We start from the raw sequence: 20,565 nt of genomic DNA on the forward strand, positions 1-20,565 counted from the left end.
GACATCCCTGCTCCCCGAAAGAGAAAACAGCCAATATCCTACTATTTGGAGGCGCGGTCATTGAACCACTTGTGACGTAATCAATTTTCACGTCCGTGGATTTTTGTGATAAGCAGCTGATACAGCAAGGATTGACCTTTCTACAGGACTGTTCATCGGTTGCACTCTGACAGAGCTAATCAAAAACATGATCCGTTTGGGACCCACCTGTCCAAATCCACTAGTTTTTGGTTCTCGTCCTTGCTCCAAAAGGGTTTCTCTCTGGGTTTTCGGTTTTCCTTTCGTGACGAAAACAATTTGATCAGGGAAGTTAAACTACACGATCAATGGACGAAGAACCACTCCGACACCCACCCCTCTGCAGCTACCAACAGAATATCAGCAGTTACATCAAATATGTCAAAAACTTCCGGCTACAAGGAAGGACGTGAAGAGTCGAAAGAAACGAGAATAAGAAAGCGGAAAAACCGGAAGGAAAAGGAGCAAGAAAAAAAATCGGAAAGGTTTAGCAAATTTTGGCTTATGTCCATCACCAAAGTGAAATATAGTGCATTTTTGCGTGGAATTTTTGTCAAAAAATAAGGTGTGAAAAAGCGCTTTTCTAACAAAGTTTAGGGAAATTCAGGATCTTAGCGGGTTTTTTTTACGAAAATTCAAGAGTGAAAGGGTTAAACCCTGCTCACATTGGCGTTTGACAGCCAAACTGAAAATATACGTTAACCTAGCCTGTTCCAGGCTCTCGGTTTGTGGGGAAAGGCGAAAAAGCGGGCGAGCGCGGAAAAGACGAGGGGGGAAGTAGGCGAAGGTTCGTTCTTTTCCCGCTCGCTCGCCTGCGTTTTCGCTCCTCCCCACAAACCGAGAGCATGGAACAGGCCAACGTTAACCCTTTCTCTGAGAGCCCAATTTACAGCGATAACCTCGTCTTAAAAGCGCACAATCACCCCCGTCACCAGGGCGATCTGGGCAGAGGTAGTTTAGAAGTGACCTGCGTTTTAATTTAGTTTTCCATACTGATACATCTGCCAATAAGATCGAGTAAAAGTCCGTGCTTAACTAACCTTAAAAGACAAATTAAACTGAGGAAACTACAAACGTCACGACTTCCATCAAAGCTAATACTGTACGGTTGTAACGGAACTATATTACACAGAAATCATTTGATATCATACTATTTGCTTTTGTGACGGGAAAAGCCGCTAAGTAGTAAATGTGTTCACGAAAAAAATTCCCTACAGTTCGACTAGTAAATAACGAATTTTTCTGATCCAAACTCGTTCATCGCAAGCACCGAAGCTCAGTCTCTAGTCACTCAGTGTCAGTGTTGAATACAATTAATTAACAAAAATAGATAACGTTTTTTTCATCTTCGTTTTCCTCTTTTACTATTCCCGGCTGGCGGCCTCTGAAGTTGAAACTTTGGTTGAGCACTAAATGCCGATGTCCCTGCACCAAAAGCGCTCCCGCCAAGTCCTGTGGCAGGAGTGCCAAACGCTCCTCCTGTAGGGGCCCCAAGAGAGGGGGTCCCGAATCCACTTGTTAGACTTGAGCTCCCAAAACCAGTGGTGGTGCCAAGTCCAGTGGTCCCTAAAGTGCCAGTGTTGAGAGGTGATCCAAATGCAGAAGCCCCAGTTAAATTTGCACCACCTAGGCCTGTCCCAAATGGGTTACCAAGAGAGCTTGTTCCTGTGGTGCCCAAGGCACCTGTTAAACCGGTTGGTCTTGTCTGAAGACCGTTCAGGCCAAGCGTCTGAGGAGCTAATAAATAGGGGAAAAATATGAGTATATATGATAGTAATGCAGCTACACTGGGATAAAAAATGAAAGCATATTGTTAGGCAACTTAGTAAAATTCTGGGAGAGGGAGCTAGTACCTGTGATGTACCTGTCAAACTGTAAACCCATGTACATTGACTTAAATTTTATAAAAAGCCTAGGTTTACTTCCAGACCAACCCTCCAAGTTAATTTTGTCCTTAGTGGCCATTTGGCCACCGACTGCTCAAGTTTGGTCGCCAATGAAAAATTTTAGTTTCTAAACTAAGCTCAGGATTTCAATCCTTCTTCTTAATTTTAGTCGCCAGTTCCAAATTAATCAACAGCTCAAAAATGTTAGTTGCTATAGCAACTAAAACGGTCTTAACTTGGAGGGTTGCAGACATTTACAACACAAAGCAATCGTTTCTACTGCAATAACTACTTCACTGGTTGCTACTCAGGGTTCAAAATAGCAGCCGGCTGTCGGTGGTAGCCGGCACTTTGACAACCCTTGCCGGCTACTACCGAAGAAATAGAATATTATGCCTTGATCGGCCAACCGAAATCAAAGTTGCTTGAATGTTGAAGTAAACATTTCATATCAAACAATAAAGCAGCTACAGGGCTAGAGAGTGCGACTCACTGCATTAATGCGACCAAAATTTCATTTTCGGTGACTAAAACTTTTGGTTTTAAGGTTTTACATGTACGACTTCATTTCTGTGTTAAGATGAATAATGGGCTGCCCCACCTTCTCAAGTATTTTGTCCCTCCATAAAAGTATATTGGAAGATCTTATTTACTTCTCAAACACTCGAAATAAGAAAAGAAGTCACATTGCTCCAATCCATTCTTTTGAAATGCCGTAAAACATTCTATCACTTCGGAAAGCTTGCAAAGGGCTGACTGTGTTGTGTCCCTTGAAAATGCATGGCTCTTTTAAAAGCCGGGGAAAAAAATGAACCTTGACAAAAAAAGCCGACAAATTCAGGCTAAAAACGAAATTTTATTTTGAACCCTGCTACTACTGCTCTTTTGCCATATGTACATCATATAAGCATCATTTTCAGTCTCCATCATACCTGCAATGTTTGTTGTGGTTGCCATAGCTGAAGTTGAGCTGCTTACTCTGAAGGGACTGGGACCAAGACTAAACTCTGAGGCTAAGAGATTTACATTGTACAAAGTGAGTGAGTTAGGACAAGTGTCTCTGACAAGTTGTTAATAATTGACATTGTTGATAAGTAGCTGTGCACCATTATACACTTTGATGAACAAGCGAATTTTAGCTATTGTCAAAAATAATAAAAGTCTGTCAGACATGCCAATAAATATGCATAATACATAAACTTACTCGTCTTTGATAAATCCTTTGAACTACTTGAGAAAATGTCAGTGCTGTCCTTAAAATATGCTCTTCTATAGTTAAGGTACTGCTCTTTCTGCACCTAGTACAGTAGCGAATACATAATATTACACATGTTAGTAAGGTAGTCTTGGAAACAAGGTTTCTAGCTATAACAACAAGAGTAACTTTTGGTGACAGCAAAAAATAACCTTACCTTAACAGCTTCATGAAATTCATGCAGTTGTGCTGCAAGTGCGATAAATGTTTCATGCACTTTGTGCATTACATCAGAGAGATCTGAAAGTAAACAGGATAAAACAAAGAACAATAAAACTGTGAATAAATCCCTCAAACATCTAAACAGCTATGATAGAAAAATAGCTACAGGAAATAGCTACAGGAAAGTACTCAATGTGTCATTTTTTTCTATGGATTTAAAAACAAAAACAAAGACAGATATGTGCCCTTTTAATGAAGTACAGATGTCTGAAAGTGGACTGTAGGCAGACCCCTATCCTAAGCAGGCCAGAGCTGTGCTCTAGCAGAGCCTGGGTGCCACAGGCGACCTACTTTTGTCTTTGGGTGACTTGTTTTTGGCTATCATAAAAGCTTTTAATAGCTGGGCACCTAAGACTTTTTACATAAGAGCCTTTGGGCACGCTGCAAATAAAAAAACAGCTTTTCTAAGGCACTTCATTGTGGGCCCCTACATACAGAGTATTACACCAGGGCTGCAAATAATTGTTTTCACTTGAAAGGAGGTCGGACAAAAGAAAATTGTGGTCGGACAGATTAAAATAAATTGTGCCGATAAAATTGTCCAGACATCATGTTCGACCACACTTGGGATTTCGTCAGACATTTAAGCAAATTTTGGTCTGCCAATGTCTGATGACCAACTGTTATTTGCAGCCCTGATTACACTAACACTATTATACTGATTTCTAACCTTCCAGACACATTTTCAGTTCCCAATAGCATCTGCTTACTGGGAGGTTCAACTAATATGATAGAATTATACAGAAAATGATAATGGTGATGACATTCTATTAACAATTAACAAAAATCACCTTGCGGAGTCAATGTTTGCCCTTGTGACAGTGACGCAAGATGGTTTTCCATGATCTCGATCTGTTTTCTGTACATTAGCATCCGTTCTTCAAACGACTCCACCAAACGCTGAAAATACTCCTGTGGTGCCATGTTCTCATGTTGCAAGGGTGGAGGAATGTCATTGGTTCTCTGAGCAATTTCAGCATTTTTTAGCTCCTAAAATACATTTAATAAGCATTTTTATAAAATATGTCTTAGCATGGAGAAACAACAAGAGTTACAAAACTTGCTTAAAAAATACCTTATTATAGGAATAAAACGAAGCATTTAAACAACGCGAACAAAATTTACACGTAATAAAATTAACGCAAATTTACCGGTAAGAAAAGTTCTGGTTAAATCCTTATAGTAAAAAATGTTAACATCAATAAAATTAACGCAAATTTTTGAAATTCGCGTTAACAACATGTATCGTTAATTTCCTATAATAAGGCAGAAACTGCCAAAAAACAAACATTAGCTTGATCTAATGGCTATCTAAGCTGCAGGCACCCAGGTCAATAGCACAAGGATATATTTGTTTTGCCACATGTAACTACAGTGAAACCTTGAATTAACAAAGTGACAAGGGACTGGGGAAATTTGCTCGTTATATCAGGGTTCAATATATGTCCAACAAACAAAATATTCTTTATTTCAAGGTAAAGGTAATAGGTAATTGTTTTTCACACTGTTAGGTTGCACACATTTCTCAAATAACATTTGTGTTTTATAATTAATGTCTAATATCCACATAGATATCGACAAATGTCTTTGAAGTCATTCTCCTGTTGTAGGATTAAAGTATTTTCATTCTTGTTTGTCGGTTCATCGAGTCGCCTATTAACTACAATTTGTTATATCAGGTAAATTTTACATTTGGGCTTCCAGATTGTGTTGGTTATAACGAGGAATTTCCTTATATCGAGGTACCGTTCCATACATTTAACTGTAACTTTGGCCGGGCTGAGGAATATCGTTCGTTATACCAAGGACTTCTTTATAAAGAGGTTCGTTAAATCTAGGTTCCACTGTATTTCACATGTTACATTTTAAGTGTTGTGTAAAGTAAGGTAATTTAAGTGACTTGTAGTACTGACCTGTGATACATCTATTTTAAGGTTTTCCACGGCACATCCATCTCTTTGAATACTGTTGGACACCAGAGCCAACGCCTGTTAAAGGGAGCGACCATTTTAACATGATAATATCATTATATTATGGTACGCCTGTTTATTAAGCCACTATATTAGATCATGAGATAGGAAGCATGATCACACAATACATCAATTAACACACATTCAACTGTACCTGTCTTAAAGCAACAGTTTCTTCTCGAACTTTTTGAAGTGCACTTCCAGACACTCTTGAAATTTCATCTCTATGTTCTTTCTGTTCCTTGACATATTTTCTGCAAAAAAAACAGTAAATTTTTTAACACAAGAACAGCCAATACATCTGTTGAACATTTTTTAATAAACTTTTGTGCAAGAGAAATCATTCCAGTCCAGGGATGTCGCTAAGGGCCGGCTGCCGGCTAATTTCACAAACTGAATAGAACTCAAATCCAGCTGAAATTTCACATGAAAACAAAGGCATAGGTAAATTTTTCGAGCTGCTAAGGCCAGAAAACCGAGCAAGGCTTGCTGATGAGCCAGCTTAGGGTTTTCTAAGCTATATCCCTGCCAGTCTTCATTACAGGGACGGTGGAGCCGGGGGGGGGGGGGGGCTTTAGCCCCCCACTTTTTCCGAAAAAAATAAAGACTTACTAAGAGAAGAGTCTTTTAAGCCCCCCCACTTTAAGTCACTAGTCAGCCCCCCACCTGGAAAAATGCTCCGCCATCCCTGCATTACCCTATGTTGTTTTGTGGTTACTAACATAGTTCTTCATCTAACATCAAGAATGAAGTGACTACCAAGCAGTTAAGATGCTTCTCCAACTTACTTGATGTGCTCTGCAATTTCATTCAAAGGATTTGGTAATGGTGTGTCTTTGACATCACTGAATAGGAAACAAAACAACTTTTATCAGTTCTAATAAGAAAAAAACTTTAAGTTATCAATTAATTCAGTCTTGGCAACATCTTACCCTATTACTATTATTTAACCTATTGAGTTCTGAATCGAAATTGAAAACTTAGCATTCATGTTGCATATTACTGTCAATGATAATAATGACGAAAGTCAATGGACCTGAAAAATTGAAATGGATCGAAATCCATTAATCACATCCACAGACACGGAGTATTTTAATGGTTGAAAAAAAAAAAAATAACTGATTTGTTTTATATGTTCAAGTTAATTTTCTCCTTGCAAGAGAAGAGACTGGACCGTGTGAGTGTGTCAAATCTTACCCCTGCCTCCCAGCAACACCACCCACTGCGCCTGTTACGCCTCCACCAGTGCTAGTGCCAGTACCACCTAAGCCACTAAAAGTAGTTGATGTCGCAGTGCTTGTTGCTGCTGTGGTCTTTATAGCACTGAAACCTCCAAATGCACCCAAACCAGAGCTTGTGCCCAGTCCTAACCCAGTAGCAGCAGTTGAAGTTGACCCAAGCAGTGTTGTCCCTGTTGTAGCTGCAGTGCTTGTTTTAAACAGCCCACCACCTAAATTTAGCCCAGTTGATGTACTGGCCCCGGGTGTACCCCCAAGGGTAAAACCAGTGCTTTGTCCCAATTGACTAGTTTGTCCAAATGCCCCCAAGGTCGGAGCTCCTGAGGTAGTTTTCGCTGCGTTAAATCCTGAAAAGCTCGAACCTGTAGTTGAGCTGAGACCACCTAATTTAAAACCAGAGGTCGTTCCCGCGGTTGAAGCCGTTGATTGACCAAACGGTGTGCTCAAAGTTGATGTCGTAGTGGAGGCTCCAAATGGCTTAATCGCGGAAAAGCCGCCTGCTCCCAGAGTGCTACTCCCCAGAGTAGTTGTACCAAGAGTCGGTGTACCAAATCCCGTTGAAGTAGCACCACTTCCGAATGAAAAACCCGTAGAACCACTGCCAAAAAGACCTCCGGTCGTGGCGGCCGCCATTTTGCTTCCCTCGATAATTCGATACGACTCAACAGCCAATCAAAACACTTGTTATAAGATTGATTTCATTGCATCACGGGATATGCATGGGGGTTGCACTTTTCCAATATGGCGGCCGAAGGATGATGAAGTAATCTGCCGAAGCTCTGATCAAAGAGAAATTTTCACAGAAGAAAACGTCTGAGCAGAAATTGCAAAGAGAGATTGTTCGTGTTGGTGATGGACGTGATAAAGACACCCAAGGTAATTTTATTTTGACGTCATTTGATTAAAACAGATGTCGTTTTCGGCATCATATCTTCAGCTTGTTGTGGCATTTTTCCCGATTTTTATCACAAAAGATATTATCATTATCTTTCCTGGCTTCAGCTTATTTCATCAATAGTTGATATAACGTTTGAGAATAGTGAAATGTTGTTTGATGTAACTTGTTGCGGGAAACATTGACAGAAAAGTTAAAAACTAAGCAAGACTGTTTGTTCGGTATGTGGAATTGAAATGATCTAATTTAGTTCACTTTTGAGAAACGACCTAGTTTATTTTGCATCTTAAATACTTTTATCTGGACAGTACTATTTTGGCCAAATTTGGTGTTTGTACTCCGTTCCTAACCGATCAGATTATGATATTTTGCTTCTTGATAGCAATGATAGCAGGAAATGCTATACTTCCTTACTGCCTTGTTAAATTTTATTTCTTTCTATTTTAATATATTTACACTTTTTCTTCTATTTGGTGTGGTAAATCCTTGTCTGATGTATATGGCTCTTGTCTTATTCTGCAGGTTGACAATGTTCGTTTAATGACAAAATATGGGAAAAAGAAAGCTGCAGTGGGAACTTTATACTTGACAGCTACGCACCTCATATTTATTGATCCGGATTGTTCCAAAGAAACTTGGGTAAGTTACAGTAGAATCCTGATTTGTCTAGGAGAAATAAAAAATTGCCTCAAGAAATTGGGAGGTTTGAGAAATTGGGGGGTAAAATTACAGGAAGTACTATTCAAGGGAAATAAAAATTAGTTCCAACACCTCTCCTACGGAAAGTTTTTTGTTAGAATCCCACCAAGCCCTTTGGAAATTCCAGTTCAGCCCTGTACTTTCCTTTAAAAATTTTGGCCTAACTTTGAGACCCTCCACCCCTCGGAATTTCCAATAATAATTTGTTATAGTTGCAAGCTGTATCTTCTTAATTATCACAGATTCTTCACTCTCACATTGCTTCAGTGGAGAAACTTCCTCTCAATGCTGCAGGATCACCTTTAAAGATTCGCTGCAAGACATTTCAAATTGTGACTTTTGTCATTTCAAGAGACAGAGATAGCCAGGAAGTGTACAACTCGCTGTTACAGCTATCCAAACCTGGTAAGCTGTATTCTAAGGGGACAGACCATGAACGTAATGGTGCTCCTGAAAATATCTAATTGCCGTAACCGTTCATCAGTAGGATGCATAAAATGCGCGCAATTCCAAAATTGGTTTCGGCTCCATTAAATCCTATGCCAATTGCATCTAACATTTAAGGAGGAGCCACCCACGATGTTAGCACAGTTACAGACAAGACAAAGTAATAAGGAAAATAACGTAAACAGATGTAAACCGTTAAATTACGAGCTAAGCACACACATCAAATAAATTAGGCGAAGGGCGCGCATCATATCACAAACACAAGACTAGCTCGCACACCTACATAATAGTTAAATGAAACAGTGCGTAAACAGAGAAACTAGGATTACTAAAAAAATATAAAAACAACAATTGAAACAAGAAAAGGATACTTCGATGGTTTTTAACGATGAGCTGCCGATCTTAACTCTTTTATTGAAGCGCCATATTTTTCAATTAATGTGCCGTGGCTTTTTAAGAATTTATTAAACGATTTAAGAAGCGAAGCCGATTTGAAGCCTTGAAATCATCATCATCATCATTGGTCCTTTTTAGCGTCATTGGATGCATAAGGCCTCATTTATAAATATGGCCACTTGTACAGCTTTTCCACATTAATACATCGTCCTTACTTTCCAACAACCAATTTTGGTAATTAATGGCTTTAGGCCCCAAAAGAGAGGGTTTTAGCTCACTAACTCCATGGAAGTTTTGGTCAGCAAGCGTCCGTTCATGGAATGGTCCTCCCTCTGGCGGCCCACCATTTGCCACTGCAAAGTTTCTGTTTTGGTTTCTGTAGTCACATGTTGAGTTTGAGGAGGTGACTAGCCCCCTGCAGAATTGCCATAGCCCCTATTTGCCAGCTTGTTCAGGATTCCTGCTAGGCCTTCACAGCTACCATAGCGGCCCCGGGACCTAAGTCCCACTGTACTTCACCCTAACAGGCAGTCCCCTACTCCACTGTGGCCCACCTCCCACAAAAAAAAGGACGTTAGGGGCTGGTCCTTTTTGGATGTTACCTTTGAAAGCAGAAAATAAATAATTATTTACCATGTGATAGGCGATTTAGTGAGGTAGGTTCTTATAAGTTTGCATTCTCTTTCTCAGAAAAACTTGAAGACTTGTACGCATTCTCTTACAATCCTCAAACTGAAAAGTTGACTCGGTCTGCTGGCTGGGCATTATTTGATATCCAGTCAGAATATGCACGGATGGGATTGCCGAACAATGAGTGGTGTTGCAGCAGCTTGAACAAAGATTACCAGGTTAGCAGTTTAGTAACTGATGTAACATCCTGTAGTTAAACTTCAGCCTGATAGACCAGCTAGGCTTTAAATCAGTCATTCTGTATGTTGACTTTGGGTTGATGTTTTTAGTGTCTTGAGTTTAAAAACAGCGACTGAAGGTGTGGCATCTCTTATTTTTTTAAAAAGTAGAAGAATCTGGAGTGATTAAATAAACACATTAGCTTATATTGATCACAGCATTTTTTAATGTTTTGCATGTGATCTGCACTGCATTGCTAGCTTCTTTAATTCACTTTGCCCAATGAGAGGGTAGCAAAGGGTTTATGCGTGACATTTGAAAAGGACAAAAATTAGTCCGTGACGCTTGAAAATAGGGCAAAAATTATACTGTGACGTGTGAAAATAGCTGGATAAGACATGTGATTTGTGAATTCTGCTGTTTCAAGTATACGTGACGCGTGAATTTGGTTAAAATTTGTGCGTGAAACGGGATCACAACATGCTCTTTGCTACCCTTCAATGAGCCACAAACAGTTGCACCTAGCAGTCCAAGAGATGCCTTCTGTGGGTGACACCTCCAAAGCAGACACTTTGTCATGGTCTGGGCCATATACCGGTACCAACACTGCATTTTTGCCCCTCCCCCTCCTTCTCCCCCCTCAACTTAGATAAAAGTAATAGACCTCTTATAGGCATGGAATTTCTTACATACAGTTGAACCTCGCTAATTCGAACTCGGTTATTTCGAATTCCCCATTAATTCGAACTAAAACCCGTTTCCCTTGGATTTGCCCTTCAGTCATTTGCTATCGGCTATTTCGAACTCCCGCTATTTCGAACTATTTTTTGTTTCCCCTGACGGTTCGAAATAACGGGGTTCAACTGTATATAAATAACTTCTTTGTTGTTATTTTCCTTTTTTTCTGTTGACTCTGCAGATATGTGATACGTATCCTAGTATCTTGTATCTGCCATCCTCTGCGTCCACCTCACTTCTCATTGGTAGCTCAAGATTCCGTAGTCGAGGCAGACTTCCAGCTTTGTCTTTCTACTACAAGAACACAAAGGTATTAATTTTGTTATTAACATTGGTAACATTGCTGTACTAAACATTACTATTGGTTTTGTGCAAAATCCAAGCTACGGCAGAAACAGTTTTGGTTGTTGTTAATATAAGTACACTAAGACACATTGTTAACCTATTCACTTGCAACATTGGACTTGCATGGTTTATATTTGTATCCATGGAGCAAAAAAAAATTGTCTTTTTCAGGCAGCAATTTGTCGCTGTAGTCAGCCCCTATCGGGGTTCAACTCCAGATGCCAAGAGGACGAGAATCTCATCCAAGCCATCGTAGATGCGACACCTGATGCTAAATATGTCTACATAGTGGATACAAGACCAAAGGTAATTAGCTTTTCACAACTTAAATAAATCTTCCCCATTATGGAGGGGTTAACCAGAGAAAAGGCATGTAAGGGAATTTTGATCATCAGCAGGGAAAATAAATTTTAAAGCAAAGGCAAGGAAATTCAGTGGCATTTAATCTCATTAGGAAGTCTGGTTAACAGGAAAATAAATGTTGACTGGATGTTGTTGGATGTTGTTGTGATTGTTTAACAGTCGTATTAAACATAAATGTTAATCATTGTTATTGCAGATCAATGCCATGGCAAACAAGGCTGCTGGGAAAGGATATGAAAGCACAGATATTTACGAGAATGTCAAGTTTCAATTTGTGGGAATTGAAAATATTCATGTGATGAGACAAAGCCTGCAGAAAATGATTGAATGTGAGTAGCTTGATGACATTTGTCTGGTACTAACTTTATCATCATGTTAGGAAGGTATAATGGGCTAATGACTGGCATGCTGGACTTTTGATGATGATGATGATGATGATGATGTGGCATTTATAGAGCCCATTTTCATACTCTCTAATTTTGGTTCTAGCTGAAATGCTCGTGGGGGGTGGGGTGGGGCAGTACACTGTACCTGAAGCAGATTTGTATGGGCTACCTGAGGTGGATCTCACCTACAGTGTAGAAGGAACAGCAGTATGCGTAACTGCTTCGTGCTTTTGAAAACCCTGATAAGCTCAAGTAACATGTGCTACTTGGCCCAACTACAGAATTTTCACCATACAATGTTTACTGTCAGAATACTTCAATGTTGTAATGGTATATCCAAAAGGTTAAATTGTAGCTGCTACTGTCTACAGAAAAGGAGAACATAATACATGCTTTATTTGATTATTTTTAGTGGTCTGTGAAACTCCAGACGTAACAGCCAAAGCCTTAGCAAGTGGGTTGGATAGCAGTGGTTGGATGAAGCACATTAAGGCGGTATTAGATACTTCAGTATTCATTGCTAAGGTATTAATTTTTGTTGTGTACAAACCTGCATTGCAATAGTGTGGTACAGTGAAACCTCATTTTAATGAAGTGCCAAGGGACTCGGGAAATTTGTTCGTTATATTGAGTATTTGTATATCGAAAACCTTGATATATACGAATTTTGCAGAAGGACTTCATTATATAGAGGTTCATTAAATCAAGGTTCCACTGTATGTACTTGTGAATTGCTGCTGTTTTGTGTGTTAACTTAGGCTGTTGTGGAAGAGAAGGTCAGTGTTGTTGTGCACTGCAGTGATGGATGGGACAGGACAGCGCAGACCTGCTCGTTAGCAGGCATCATGTTAGATCCTTACTACAGAACAATTCATGGATTTCAGGTATGTCCAAAAAACCTTTCAGTGTAATTCTTGAATCTGATTTGATTTAGAGCCTCAAAAAGGAGTTTCAGGCTTATGTCCATGTTGTGTTCTTTCAAAGATGTAAACTTGCTGTCATGTGTGTATTTCTATTGAAAGGTTTTGATTGAGAAGGAGTGGCTGGCATTTGGACACAAGTTCACTGAGAGGTTAGAATGTTTTGTTCCAGAAAATATGTACACCTCTTCTGCAGAAGGTGTTTTGGTTTAAATTAAAAAAATAGGTTTTAAAAAAATAAGGATATTTTTGACCTCTTTTCACGTTGTTATTGTGACGTCATTTAGATGAATTCTGTTAACTGATAAAAGCTTTAATCACTGGTTTGCAGAAAATGTTGTTTAACTGCACCGGCGAGCTAGCTGAAGTAGAATGCTATTGAAGATGGGAAGGTCTAAACTATCGAGCCACCTTAACACTATTTGGTTGTCAAACAGAGACTTGCAAATATGTGTTATGTTGATTTAGTACAAGAATCCCCAGTAGTACACAAAAAAACTTCTCATTTTAATCACAACATGTTTTTTCTCAGGTGTGGGTTTCTCCAATCAGATGTGAAGGAGACGTCACCAGTATTTCTCCAGTTCTTGGAAGGAGTGTGGCAATTACAAGAACAATTTCCATTTGCCTTCCAGTTTAATGAAAGATTCCTTCTTACAATTCACGATCACTTGTATTCTTGCCAGGTAAGTAGAGCCTATAATGATACAGTTCTTGTAAACCTTTAGAACTGAAATGTGCATGAAGATTCGCGAGTAAATAATACCGGTAATAATAATATTGATTATAGTGGTCATGCACTTAGCTTCAAGAAAGCTAGTTTACAGGCATGCCACTGAAATAAAGGAAACAAATATTTTAAATGAACAGAACAGGGTTAAATATCACAACTAACAGGAGGCAGACCAGTTGGCTATATACAATGTGTGACAGAGGATTTAAACTCGGGACAACCGAGAAACAAATCCAGCTAGTGGCAGGGGCAGGTCTTGAACCGGGGACCTCTGGATTACAACACCAGGGCTCAAAAACCACTCAGTCAGGCTTGCCTCCTTAAATAAAAAGTAAGATTAACTGCACACTGAAAAAATAAAACACATTTTAGATGGGTGTTTTTCCTTTTTTGTTCTTCAATTTCTCATTTTTTTTCTGCTTTGCAATTTTTCCAGTTTGGGACGTTTCTTGGAAACTGTGAACGGGAACGAAAGGAACACAGGTAGGTGGCATGCTGAGAAAATCGAAAAATAAATTTTGGGTAGCTAACAATTTAGCATTAATTTTTGCTGGTATTTTTTTGTTATACAATCTTGCCCAACGTGTATTAAAACATATGGGACAAAAAACTTGAAAGATTTTTTTGTTACATTTTGTAGCTTTGTCCCAGATTTTGCCCAGCTTAATTATTTTATACAACATATATAGTGCAGATGAATGTCATGAAAATTGTTCTAAAAATTATATTAAGTTTTCCTTGTTGCATATTACCAGTTCTAATGATGGAGGCGTCTTGAATGTAAGTTTCTTCTCTTTCCTTGTAGTTTGCCGAAGAAGACATTTTCATTGTGGGGTTACATGTGGCAGCACATCAGTGATTACGCAAATCCGCTGTACAAAGGAGGCAGAGATGAGTTATTATGGCCAAGTACTTCACCTCAGGCCCTCAAGTAAGACATGTACTTGGTTCTTTTACCATTCGTGCTCAGTAGCCTTCGATCTTCGTAGCCTTCGATCTTCTCTTCCCACCATCACCACCGATAAAACCGAATTTGGATCCCAATATAAGAATGTAACAGAACTTATGCGTGACCTACCAAAACGGAATGGAATAAAATTGCTTCACCAAGCGTGACAGAATAGACTATAATATAGCGTAACATAGGGTAACAGAATGATACAAATTGCGTGACCTAATTCCTTAAATTGCGATCCGTTTCAGGTTTTGGCGTTCAATGTACAATCGATATGATAATGACGTTCATCCAAGGGAGACAGTGTTGGATGCGGTTAGCAGTATCATAGATCATAATGACTCGTTACAAGATCACATTAAATTTCTTTCTTCTGTAAGTATGTTTTTCATTGTTTTAAAAAGATACAACATGTATCCTTCTCACTCAGACATCAAGCCTGTTATAAGCTATCCTGAAATGAACAGGTTTCTACAAAAAAAACCATTTTCGCATAATGTGTTACATCGCAACCTCTTTTGAACAGTGACTGCCAAACTGAACGAAAGAGTGGAAACGGATGAACGAACGGACGACCCACCCACCGAACATATGTCCGAACGAACTGACGTACGTTCGAACGAACGAACGAACGGACGGACATCTATTACCGTTTCACTTAAATAAAGCAGGATTCTTACTTTAAATATTTTTTCATGTAAATAACTTATTTTGATGTTTAACGTCTACAGCGTATTTCAATGATGAAATCTTTGGCAAACTCCTCAAAAGACTGTGAAAACGACACTGAAGGTGACAAGAATTCACTAGTAATGAAATATCTCAACTCACAATGCGACTCGCCTGGTAATTCATCAAATGATTTGACCTCGCTTGAGAATTCAGTGGATGATTTGGAACTCAGTACAGAACAGAGCGGATCGTTATTAAACAGTCACGAGACCGTATCGTCCTCGTTACCAAGCGTGTGTGCAAGCGAGGCTAGCTACTCGAGTCAGGATAGTGGGATAGGAGGATCACTATCAGATGACTTGAAGAAAACTTTAAAACGCCAAGGATTGACTGTGGAAGATTTGCTTCAATCTGCTCCACCGTTTGCAGTGGAATGGAAATCTGTGCGGGATGTTTTCCAATGTTTGACTTGTGCGGCGCCGATTGATTTTCTAAGTCGAAAGGTAAGATGTGTCCTCTGGACTAAAATGTAATAGACCTTATCACAGTTTTCAACGCCATCTTGACGAGTAGGCAACGCGGTTAGAAGTTACAGTGTTTTGTATGGGAATCCAACGGCAAATATCTTTTTCAAAAAATGAATTCTGGACAACTTATGAATTGTTAAGTTAAGATACTAGTCAATTGATTTTTATTTACCAGCTTTGAAGGATGTAGCTGGGCTAGAAAACGTTCAGTTACCTTTTTATTTTCCCATACATTTGTCTATATTTTTTCCGCAAATAGACACAAAAAAATTAGGGACAAAGGTATGGGAAATTAAAAAGGTAACTGAACGTTTTCTAGCCCATCTACATCCTTCAAACCTGGTAAAAAAAAAAAAAACTCGAAAACCGTGATAAGGCCTTTTTATTGCAGTAATCCAGTAGAGTAATTTCCTTTCTTCCCGGATAAGACCACACAGCCGTCAAGTGTACGGCGCGTCTGAGGTTCCCGCCAAAACTGCGCTCAGTGCTGTCAAATTCAATTATTTTCTTAAAAATCTTCCAACTCTTCTACTTAAATTGTTTGCGTTGAAATTGCATAGTAGGTAAGTGTAGAAAGCATAAAAAGATAGAAAGTTTAATATTTTTATTCACCAGTTTTTGTTGCCTAGTAATTATTATTTCTTTAACAAACTTCGTGTGCATTACGCTTCAAAAAACTTACGAATAGACCATTTGCATTATGACGTAAAAGCGCAAAGACTTCTGGTAGTTGTAGTTAGGTTCGCGGGAAATTTTGAATCGTCATCAAGCCCGCTTGCCCAAGAAAATCGTGATGGAGGTAAAGAAAATTACTCTCACCGAAGAAGACGTCCCTGTGGCTTCATTTAAAGGGCAAAAAACAACCTCTCAGTATGAAACCAAGTCCGTTAAAATGAAAAAAAAGCTATGCAAGAAATTGTATATTTGCTGGGTTGCGTTTTGTAGTGAAGTTTCAACGAGTGTTTCCTCCAAGTCTCAGTCGCGCGGTTATTTAGTTAAATTCCTAAAACCCTTACTAAACATGGGGGAGTACAGTACATGATTTCTTCACTCTTAAAAATATTTGAGGCTCACCTTTCGAGTCGCACCAAGTAATCGTTCATCAACAAGATTGTGGAAATAAAATTATATTTGCTCGCACGGCCCTCGCTCGGATTGAAACCACAACTGCTACTCGACGAGTTGACATTTCCAGTACAAAAACAAGAAAACTTCTTTGTTAAAGAATATTGCAATTACAGTTCTAATTTGACGAAAAAATACAATTTTAAGATAAAAACAAATGATCTGTATTCACCTGCACAGGGAAGTTTTGATTGATCAGCTTGAAAATCCTTTATGATTGACCCTTCATGATTCATCGATGAAGCTCGATTGAACGAGGAAAATTATTTGACTCGTTTCTCTGTCTCACTGTAAAAATAAATTAAACTGACCGTCCCGCCGAGCAATCATGATATATGGTAAATTTTCAAAGCTTTTCAGTGAAGACTTAATTCACCTCTGATCGATGGAAGCGATCGTTTGTTGAACGTCTGAAAATCGATTACCGTATTTACTCGAATAAGCGCCGCGGCGCTTATTTAATTTTTCGCGCTTCAAGTGCGGCGCTTATTCGAGGGCGGCGCTTATTTAAAATTTGGACGCCACAAGGAATCTTCTATTTTACAGTAATTGAAAGTAGCGTCTTTTGATTTTCAGTATTCGTCTCTTGCTGAAGAGAGAAGTGGTGCTAGCTGTCCTGGCAAAGTTCGCGACCTTCACAACATATACAGAACTACCAGAGAACTACATATTGTAAAAATGTTGGATAGAAAACTTATGGGCGAGCGGAAAAACAAACACATTAAACTGCAAAACATCGCTTTTGATGGAAAGAAATGTGCCAGTTTGTTTTAGAATTGATTTGTAGTGCTGTTTTTAGTTAAACGGAATTCCCCGAATAAGCGCCGCATCGGGGCTGCGGCGCTTATTCGGGGGCGGCGCTTATTAACTTTTTTGTCCCAATTGCGGCGTTTATTCGAGGGCGGCGCTTAATCGGGGGCGGCGCTTATTCGAGTAAATACGGTAAGAACAAAGTCAATGGCTTGCCTTGCTTTCATTTGATTCCACAAAAATTTAGTTATATCCTCGACTCGTCCTTTCAAGCAATCTGTTTCCAGTGCGCTTTTTTTAAAGCTGTGATATTAGGCTAAAATTATTTACGAAGAGAAGTTGTCGGCCGCGTTGAATGAATCTCTAGCAAGTCAACTCCACCACACTCAAACTTACTTGAACACGAACAACATTTGTCTGTCTTGGTTAAAACACAGAACTCAGTCAATTTTCATTCCAAAGCTATCATCCTGTTTTCTATATTTTTGACAGGTAACTGAAAAAATAAATGTATAAACAAATTTCGAAGCAACAATAGCGTAAACTTTGCAGCTCAACTTCAGATCAAAATAAAAGTCTTGGATGTCCACCTTCACGCTTGGCTGCCCATAGCCAATCATAAGGCAGAAATGGTGTTTTCCCGCGAACCTAACTACAACTACCAGAATTCGTTGCGCTTTTACGTCATAATGCAAATGGTCTATTGAAGTCAGTGAAACACAAGCGGCGTTGAGCGGGTTTAGGTTTTACAGGTAATTCGCTGCAAAGACAACAGTTTTGCCTTTTTTGGTAAGAGCATGTTACACGAGTTTTGTAGGCCAATCAAAACACTCACCTATGGCTTTGCACGTGATTAGCTTGCTGCGCGAGTTTTATAGCCAATCAAAATACTCGACTGTGGTATTGCACATGATTAGTTCAGCACTTAGAACGTGCCGCATGGATATCTTAGCCAATCACAATGCTTAGCCAAAGTTAACCCAAAGCAAATGCACATTCTACTGTTAATTTTTATTTTCTCTTTTTTTTCAACAGTATCACTGCTGGAACTGTGGAGAGGTTTTCTGTAAGCGATGTATTGACAAACAGTGTACCCTTCCTGGACATTACTCGGACAATCGCGTGCCTGTTTGCAAGCAGTGCTACAAAGTTCTCAAGAAATTTAAATGAGATGCGACACTTTTTAGGAGTCACAAGGATTTTAAAACGACAAAGACAAAGTAGAGTATCAAGAAATATCAAGTAATTTTAAGCAGAAGGAAGGAATTTCGTGGAATTTTTTTAACGTTAATGAACAGCAATGAATGATGCAATTGTACACTGGAATTTTACAAATGGTTAAAAACCCGAGAAAATTGTATATGTTGGCACAATCACGTATAAAAAGACAATATATTAGAAGGACATAACACTGGAGTTCGATGGCATTTTGCCGCGGATCCAAAAAAAACACTTCGAGAATAAAAAAATAGCGATTACAAATTGTTTAAAATTATTTTAACAAATTAGAGATCAAGCATATGTAGGTCTTCATAATTTCAAACTCGAGAGGAATTGCGAAAAAGAAAAATGATAAAAGCCAAAACGTTTGATAGAGATAATTGTATGATACATTTTCTAAAGGGACTATATTTTATTGTGCATAGGCTTTTTTTTTCTTGCACGACTTGAAATCAAAATATTATTTTGCAAAACAGCTTAGGAATATTAAGAATTGTCGGGAATTGTTCTGCATTGAAGTAACCATTAGTAAGACTTAGTTTTAAAAAAAATCCCGTTCTTTTTTATGCACTGAAGTTTGGATCTTTTATATGGTTGTGGAATGTTTCCAGCTTTGTGCCTGTAATGTCCTGCCAAACGGGGAAGGCACACCGCTTTTAATAACTCTCTGCTCTTGTACACCTTATCATAAAACCTAATCATTTACAGAGATACGTCACGGGTCGTGCGTATTGAAATAATTGGTCGTCAATTTTCACATTCTTCGTTCGTAACTCTTCCTCGGTAATCCTCCCGATTTTAGCCATTTCTGATCCTTATTTGCTCATTATCAGCTCAAGTTTTTATTCCTTGGCAAACTGGTTTCCTTCGATATCAAAGTTAATATCTACTTTACAAATTCTTCAACACAAATATCCACATACAGATTCTCCTGACTTGATTTCCGTACATTTTCTTATAATATTAGCTGCGATAATTTGTTACAAGATCAAAGCAATTTCCCTTTGAAGTTCATTTTACTAATTCTCGTAACCTTTTCTTTAAAGGGTTAAAACATTGTGTGCCGTTTCTTCTTTAAACCGATATTCAGTAGACAAGCTCAAGCGGCACAACTTTTAATAAAATATTTCAGTCAAGTGAGTGTTTTTGTTGTTATTTTAGTATCCCTTCAGTCTTTTGGCTTCTAGGCTGGCTCATTAATTTTTTAAACGCCATGCATGCATCCAGTTGCCACACACACCCTCTACCACGCCACATATCACTTTGGTCGAAGATGCACACTTTTTGATGCGTTCTCGCTTATGGCGTTCACGGAAACAAGTCGCAAACTCTGATTGGACAAGACGATCACAGAGCTCAGATTATTATTATGATTGTTTCCATTTTAAACGGATGCGTTTGACAGATTTGAGGGATTTTAGCAAGTGTGCAGCGTTGAACAAACTCGAATCGAGTTCTGGTTTTTGCAACAAAGTAACACAATAAAATAAATCACTTCAGTCAACATACAATCCACCCTCATCTCTTTTGCTACGGTAAATTGCGAGTCAAGCAAGAAATATTGCCTTGAACAAAGCACACAGAGCTTAGAACTGGGCCCGAAAACTTGAATGCTAAGTATAATTGGTATGGGTTTTGCCTGAAAGGCGCGGCGCAGCTCAGGGAAATCTTTGGAGTCTTGTCTGTCCGAGCCTACATGTAGCCCTACCCCTCCCCACCCCCCTAGGAAAAATAGAAGGCGGGTACAGCTAGTGGTAGGCTACCGCGAATCACGCTTGTGGCAAACATAACCACATTTGCGCACCAGAACTTCCCTAAACCCTCAACCTTTTTAAAGAACTGTGCGCACCTCAGGCTTAGTTAAAAAACTTTAATCGGTTCCAAATTTCCATACAAACCTCTTATATTACGCTAAGGTCCCCTACAAATTTATTACATATTTCTAGTAAGTAACA

At 39.0% G+C, this 20,565-nt stretch overlaps 2 protein-coding genes across 3 annotated transcripts; one reads left to right on the forward strand and one right to left on the reverse strand.

Annotated features, from left to right (window-relative positions):
• Positions 1-970: 970 nt before the first annotated feature.
• LOC144654327 (uncharacterized) lies at positions 971-7,231 on the reverse strand. Its single transcript, XM_078514435.1, has 9 exons — positions 6,549-7,231; positions 6,140-6,196; positions 5,506-5,605; positions 5,295-5,369; positions 4,173-4,371; positions 3,317-3,399; positions 3,109-3,202; positions 2,837-2,917; positions 971-1,755 (listed from the first exon to the last, which is right to left on the reverse strand). Exons 1-9 carry the CDS (start codon positions 7,220-7,222, stop codon positions 1,361-1,363), a joined length of 1,758 nt encoding a protein of 585 aa, XP_078370561.1. The 5' UTR covers positions 7,223-7,231; the 3' UTR covers positions 971-1,360.
• LOC144654319 (phosphatidylinositol-3,5-bisphosphate 3-phosphatase MTMR6-like) lies at positions 7,221-19,747 on the forward strand. 2 transcript variants are annotated; one of them, XM_078514426.1, is made up of 16 exons: positions 7,221-7,465; positions 8,007-8,123; positions 8,426-8,588; positions 9,717-9,874; positions 10,795-10,923; positions 11,130-11,264; positions 11,518-11,650; positions 12,120-12,232; positions 12,466-12,591; positions 12,730-12,779; positions 13,160-13,313; positions 13,797-13,843; positions 14,166-14,291; positions 14,564-14,690; positions 15,047-15,490; positions 18,425-19,747. In XM_078514426.1, exons 1-16 carry the CDS (start codon positions 7,442-7,444, stop codon positions 18,557-18,559), a joined length of 2,181 nt encoding a protein of 726 aa, XP_078370552.1. In that variant the 5' UTR covers positions 7,221-7,441; the 3' UTR covers positions 18,560-19,747. The 2 variants fall into 2 exon arrangements, with proteins under 2 accessions (XP_078370552.1, XP_078370553.1); XM_078514427.1 differs by lacking the exon at positions 7,221-7,465 and adding an exon at positions 7,501-7,705.
• Positions 19,748-20,565: the final 818 nt, after the last annotated feature.

The sequence above is a fragment of the Oculina patagonica genome, chromosome 5 (genome assembly GCF_052425735.1).
Source record: "Oculina patagonica isolate OP01 chromosome 5, crgOcupat, whole genome shotgun sequence".
NCBI lineage: Eukaryota > Metazoa > Cnidaria > Anthozoa > Scleractinia > Oculinidae > Oculina > Oculina patagonica.

Bases quoted from the DNA above. Each gene is read 5' to 3' on its own strand.
- LOC144654327 (XM_078514435.1), bottom strand. From the start codon at position 7,222: ATGGCGGCCGCCACGACCGGAGGTCTTTTTGGCAGTGGTTCTACGGGT. The intron at 3,400-4,172 runs GTGATTTTTGTT...GTTTACTTTCAG, and splicing joins GCAAACATTGACTCCGCAAG to ATCTCTCTGATGTAATGCAC. The intron at 3,203-3,316 runs GTAAGGTTATTT...CTACTGTACTAG, and splicing joins AATTTCATGAAGCTGTTAAG to GTGCAGAAAGAGCAGTACCT.
- LOC144654319 (XM_078514426.1), top strand. From the start codon at position 7,442: ATGGACGTGATAAAGACACCCAAG. The intron at 10,924-11,129 runs GTATTAATTTTG...TGTCTTTTTCAG, and splicing joins TCTACTACAAGAACACAAAG to GCAGCAATTTGTCGCTGTAG. The intron at 13,844-14,165 runs GTAGGTGGCATG...CTTTCCTTGTAG, and splicing joins CGGGAACGAAAGGAACACAG to TTTGCCGAAGAAGACATTTT.